The sequence below is a fragment of the Myotis lucifugus genome, unplaced genomic scaffold (assembly GCF_000147115.1).
Source record: "Myotis lucifugus unplaced genomic scaffold, Myoluc2.0 scaffold_185, whole genome shotgun sequence".
In the NCBI taxonomy this organism is placed as follows: domain Eukaryota; kingdom Metazoa; phylum Chordata; class Mammalia; order Chiroptera; family Vespertilionidae; genus Myotis; species Myotis lucifugus.
Genome location: NW_005871233.1, coordinates 2,666,910 through 2,672,618, shown reverse-complemented (window position 1 = coordinate 2,672,618; position 5,709 = coordinate 2,666,910). Strand labels below are relative to the sequence as shown.

The following is a 5,709-nucleotide window of genomic DNA, read 5'->3' as shown; positions in this document are numbered from 1 at the left end:
ACTTCTGTGGAAGGCTCTATCTGGCTGCCATGTGGAATATGGATTGGAGAAGGCGTGACAGGGGTCAGGAGAGCCTGGGAGGGTTACACCAGGCCAGGAAATAACATTGTGAGATGATTAACAGGCATAGTAAGGAAAAAAAGGCATAGAACAGCCAGCACCCATATAGCACTCATTCCTATGCCAGGCACTCTCCTCAACTTTTCATTTGTTTTAGTTTTGTATTTTTAAAAAATTTATCTTTATAGTTGAAAGTATTACAGATGTCCCCTTCCCCCCATAATTTACCCCTTCTAGCTGATCCCCCGCCCCCAGGCCTTGTCTGTGTCCATGGGTTATGCACATATGCATATAAGTTCTTTGGTTAATCTCTTCCCATCCACCTACCTCCACCTTCCCTCTGAGACTCCACAGTCTGTTCCATGTTTCTATGTCTCTGGATCAATTTTGTTCATCAGTTTATTTTGTTCTTTATGAATGAGATTATGTGATTTTTTAAAGATATGTTTTTATTGATTTTAGAGAGGAAGGGAGAGGGATAGAGAGATAGAAACCTTGATGATCGGCTGCTTCCTGCATGTTCCCTACTGGAGATCGAGCCCAAAACTCAGGCATATGTCCTGACCCAGAATTGAACTGGTAACCTCTTGGTTCATGGGTCCATGCTCAACCACTGAGCCACACCGGCTGGCATAGTTTTAGTTTTGTATTTTTATTAAGATACAGTTCACACACCATACAATTCACCCCTTTAAAATATACAGTTCAGTCCAGCTGGCATGGCCCAGTGGTTGAGCGTCGACCTATAAACTAGGAGGTCATGGTTAGATTCCCGGTCAGGACACATGCCCAGGTTGCAGGCTCAATCCCCAGTGTGGGGCATGCAGGAGGCAGCCGATCATTGATTCTCTTTCATCACTGATGTTTCTGTCTCTCTCTCCCTCTCCTTTCTTCTCTGAAATCAATAAAAATATATTTTAAAAATGTTTTTGTTTATAGCGAGAGGAAGGGAGAGGGAGAGAGAGAAACAGTGATCTGCTGTATCCTGCACATCCCCCACTGGGGATGGAGCCTGAAACCCAGACACGTACCCTGACTAGGAATCAGCCTGCGACTTCTCTCAGTGCATGAGATGAAGCCCAACCAACTAGGTCACAACGGCCAGAACCTAGGAATTCTTTTATACATATATTCTAAGTACAAGTCCCTTACCTGAGATACAATTTGCAAACTTTTCTCCCACATTGTGGGTTGTCTTTTTACTTTCTGGATGGTGTCCTTAGAAGCACATAAATATTTTATTTTGATGATGTATCTATTTTTTCTTTTGTTGCTTGTGCTTTTGGTGTTGTAGCTAGGTGTCTAATCCAAAGTCACAAAGATTAATGCCTATGTTTCTTCTAAGTGTTTTACAGTTTTAGCTCTTACATGTAGGTCTTCAATCGTTTTAAGTTAATTTTCATTTATGGTATGAGGTAGGAATCCCAACTTCATTCTTTCATATGTGGGCATCCAGTTGTCCTAGCACCATTTGTTGAAAAGACTGTTTTTTTCCCCCATTGAATGGTCTTGCCACCTTTGTCAAAAATCAACTGTCTACATTGAGCTTTTAGTTCTATTTTTTTTAACCTCTAAGCAATAGTGCTTTATTGATGAAATGTTCGTTTCAATGGGTACGAAATGGCTGTGTAAATATTATTTAACCCTACAACAAATCTATAATGTAGAGACTACTATTGTGTCACTTTACAAATGAAGGACCTAAGGCTCAAGGAGGGCACGTGAATTGCCCAGTGTCATTCAGCTAGCTAGTGGTAAGGCTGGAATTCAGGCCGAGGGTTACTTTGAGAACTAAATATGTAAGAGAGTTAATATTTGTAGGACACTTGGCACCTGGCACATAGTGAGTGCTCGATACATATTATTTATCACTATCATCATCATTGCCCAGAGTGTAAATCTCCCACTGTTTGTTTTTGAAATGATGATGACAGATATCAAAAGAAATGGAACAAATTCGTTGTTTTTCCTCTTCCTTTATTATTTTCAGAGTAAGAGATTAATCCTCTGATAGGTGATGACCAATGAGGTTTCTTTGTTAGTATCATTATGAACTCACAGATTTCTATATATTCGATGTGTTTCTATTGAGTTCATGGTCCCCTCATTTAAGCACTGCCTTCCCAGCGGGCAGGGCATGCTCCAGGCTCATCTCGCCCATCCCCAGCCCACCAGCCATTTCTCAAGGAGCTGTGGTTCAGTTTTCAGGAGAATGATATATAGAGGCTGACTCAGGCTGCTATAAGAAAATTGGGTGACTTAAACAACATACATGCATTTCTCATAGTTCTGGAGCCTGGGAAGTCCAAGATCAAGGTGCCAACAGATGTGGTTTCTGGTGAGAACCTTCTTCCAGGCTTGCAGATGTCTTTCTTACGTGATGGAGAGAGGGCTCTGGTTTATCTTCCTCGGGGGATCAGGCCTAAGCTGGCAGTCAGACATCCCTCTGGCAGCCCGGGAGCCCTCAGGGGATGTCCACTTGCCAGTGGGGAGCAGGCCTAAGCTGCAGTCGGACATCCTTAGCGCTGCTGAGGAGGCGGGAGAGGCTCCTGCCACCACCGCTGTGCTGGCAGCCGTCAGCCTGATTTGTGGCTGACCAGAGCTCACCCTGTGGGAGCACACTGACCACCAGGGGGCAGCTCCTGCATTGAGCATCTGCCCCCTGGTGGTCAGTGTGTGTCATAGTGACCAGTCATTCCCAGTCTTTCTGCTGTTAGGGTTAATTTGCATATTACCCTTTTATTATATAGGATAGAGGCCTGGTGCACGGGTGGGGGCCAGCTGGTTTGCCCTGAAGGGTGTCCTGGATCAGGGTGGGGGTCCTGCTTGGGTGCCTGGCCAGCCTGGGTGAGGGGCTGAGGGCTGTTTTCAGGCTGGCCTCGGCCGGGGGCTAGAAGCAGGCATCTGGAATTTATTTATCTTCTATAATTGAAACTTTGTAGCCTTGAGCAGAGCTCAAGGCCAGCAGGGCAGGCGGGAAGCTTGGCTTCCTCCATGGCTGGGAGCAACCCAAGCCTCCTGCTCACTCCAGCTCCATGACTGCCGCCATCTTATTTGGGTTAATTTGCATATTTGCTCCTGATTGGCTAGTGGGCGTGGCTTGTGGGTGTAGTGGAGGTACATCAATTTGCATGTTTCTCTTTTATTAGATTAGATAGATATCACCATTTGCAATACACTCAAACACAAAACATCCTTTGTCATTGTTTAAAAAAAGGATAATTATGTTGTGAACTTTAAAATGGGTTTGTATGTGGGGAAGAGAGACACGAGTTATCAAAAATTCTTTTGGGAGGAAGCATACCAAGGCAATGTTCAAAATCTTTAATGACCACTAAGGCAGGGCCTTGCCCTGCAGAAATAAGGCCTGGGGGACCAATCCCAGCACTGGGCAACCTTTGGGCAACTCATGTCTTCCTCTGTGCCTCAGTTTCTTCCAGGACTATGGATGCCAGTGTGATGCCAGTCATTAACTCTTCAGTTGCCAGAGGGTGGAGAAGGCAGGGGGGGCTCAGGGAGGCCGTTGGAGACATCAGTTCAGGTTATTTATGAACCAGCATGAAGGAATGGCCCAATTTTAACAACTACCTCAATATCAACTGTCGGTATGCCAGCAAAAATGTTTGGCGGCCCCTGCCTCAGAACAGGGGACCAGAAGGATGTATTGGAGGGTTCATGGTATCCTCCAGGAGCCCAGGAGTGCCAGCCCGAGAGCCTACTGACCTGCCTCTCTGCCCTTCTTTGCCCACAGGTTATGAGGTGACAGTGCTGGTGCGGGACTCCTCCAGGTTGCCTTCGGAGGGGCCCCAGCCAGCCCACGTGGTAGTGGGCGATGTTCGGCAGGCAGCCGACGTGGACAAGACTGTGGCTGGGCAGGACGCTGTCATCGTGCTGTTGGGCACCGGCAATGACCTCAGTACTCGGCCCCCCCTCTGCCCACGGCCCCCACCTGCACCTCGGCCCCCAGCACCACCCCCACCCCCTGCCCCACCTCTGCCACCCCCACCACCGCCGCCACCCACCAGTGACAGCCACTCTCTGTCCCCTCTAAGGTCCTACCACAGTGATGTCCGAGGGTGCCCAGAACATTGTGGCGGCCATGAAGGCCCATGGTGTGGACAAGGTCGTGGCCTGCACCTCGGGTGGGTGGTGGGGTCACAGGGATGGGGCTGAAGGGTTGGGGCGGGGGGGAGTAAATGGCAGCCCAAAGGCCTTTGCAAGGTGGCATTGGAGCCATCCCAAGTTACTGTGCATTTATTGAGCACCAGTTGTGTGCCTGAACCTTGCTGCGAGATGCCAGGGACATAGTAGTGACCAAAACAGCCCTGGGCCTTACACTCACATATCTCACAGATGACAGGGAAGTGGTAAACAGAGCCGTCATCAAACAGTGACAGGCCACAACTGTCAGGGTTGCGACGGGGGGGAGGCAGCCAAGGCAGAGAAGTCAGACCCAGGATGGGGGCCCAGGCAGAGAGGTCAAGGCCAGGATAGCGGGGAGCCCAGAGGAGGCACCTAACACAGCCTGAGATGAGGTTAAGGAGGGTTCTAGGGGAAGTGACAGAGCTGTGGATACACAGACCACATCTCTACCTTCACAGAGCTCTCCATTTATGGGGAGATGGGCATTAAAAAAACAGTTGCCCCAAAGAATCCAAACTGAAGGCTGCAGGGTACGTAACAGGAGCAGTTAATGCTAACAGGTAGCTTTTATTGAGCACTTATTGTGTGCCAGGCACCAAGTGAGTGCCTTAGAGATGAATGCCACTTCATCCTCACAGAACTCTTTTGAGTGCCCTCGTGGTGGCGCATAGCAGGTGCTCAGTAAGCAGAGGCTGTTGTCTCCCTTGTAGCTAAGGGAGTGGAGGCCCATGGCTCACCCAAGTTCACACAGCCTGTGGCTGCAGAGCTGGCGTGTGAGACCCGGCTGCCTTGTCTCCACCAGCCACTTTCCTCACCCCAGTGCCTCCCAGAAAGGGAAGTGACCTGAGAGAGGGCTGCATGGTAAGACAGCGGGACTCTGGGTGGAGGGATCAGCCGGTTGTGAAGGCTATGAGGCCAGAGTGTGGCTTCAGCAGAGCTAGTGAAGGGGAGAGTGGTGAGGTCAGAGGGCTGATGGGGCCTTGTGAGCCCTGATGGGGATTTGCATTTACCCTGAGTGAGATGGAGCCATGGATGAGCTCCAACCCCTCCAGTGTTCACAGGCCCCTTCTGGCTGCATTCACGGAACAGATTGTGAGGGCAGAGGCAGGGGGGACAGCGGGCAGAAGCAGGTGGGGTGGGAAGCAGTCAGCTCTTATGTGGCCTATGAGAGAGACATTTTGAGCCTGAAGCAACTGGAAGGCAGCGGTGAGCCCCTGCGGGGTTTTGTCCTGACACAAAACTGGCAGGCTGAGGGCCTGGCCAGGATGTCCTGCCTTAGCTGACCCTGCCCTGTGTCCTCCCAGCCTTCCTGCTATGGGACCCAACCAAGGTGCCCCCACGACTACAGGATGTGACCGATGACCACATCCGGATGCACAAGGTGCTGCGGGTTCGGTTCTGATGTACGTGTCGTCGATGCCGCCCACATAGGGAGGTGTGCAGGATCAGGATTCAAATTCTCCTCAAACTGACCCTTTGCCTTTTTATGTACCTAGTACCTGTATT

General features: G+C 49.7%; 1 protein-coding gene across 2 annotated transcripts in view; it reads left to right on the top strand.

The window, feature by feature from the left end:
- Nucleotides 1-3,603: 3,603 nt before the first annotated feature.
- Nucleotides 3,604-5,709, top strand: part of BLVRB (biliverdin reductase B) — a 5,474-nt gene continuing 3,368 nt past the window's right edge. The window contains exons 1-3 of one of the 2 annotated variants that reach the window (XM_023760582.1): nt 3,604-3,976; nt 4,113-4,202; nt 5,508-5,615. In XM_023760582.1, coding sequence (XP_023616350.1) covers nt 3,619-3,976; nt 4,113-4,202; nt 5,508-5,605 — 546 coding nt within the window. In that variant the 5' untranslated portion in view covers nt 3,604-3,618 and the 3' untranslated portion in view covers nt 5,606-5,615. Of the gene's footprint in view, nt 3,977-4,112; nt 4,203-5,507; nt 5,616-5,709 lie in introns of those variants that run through there. The other variant, XM_014462644.1, reaches the window with a different exon arrangement.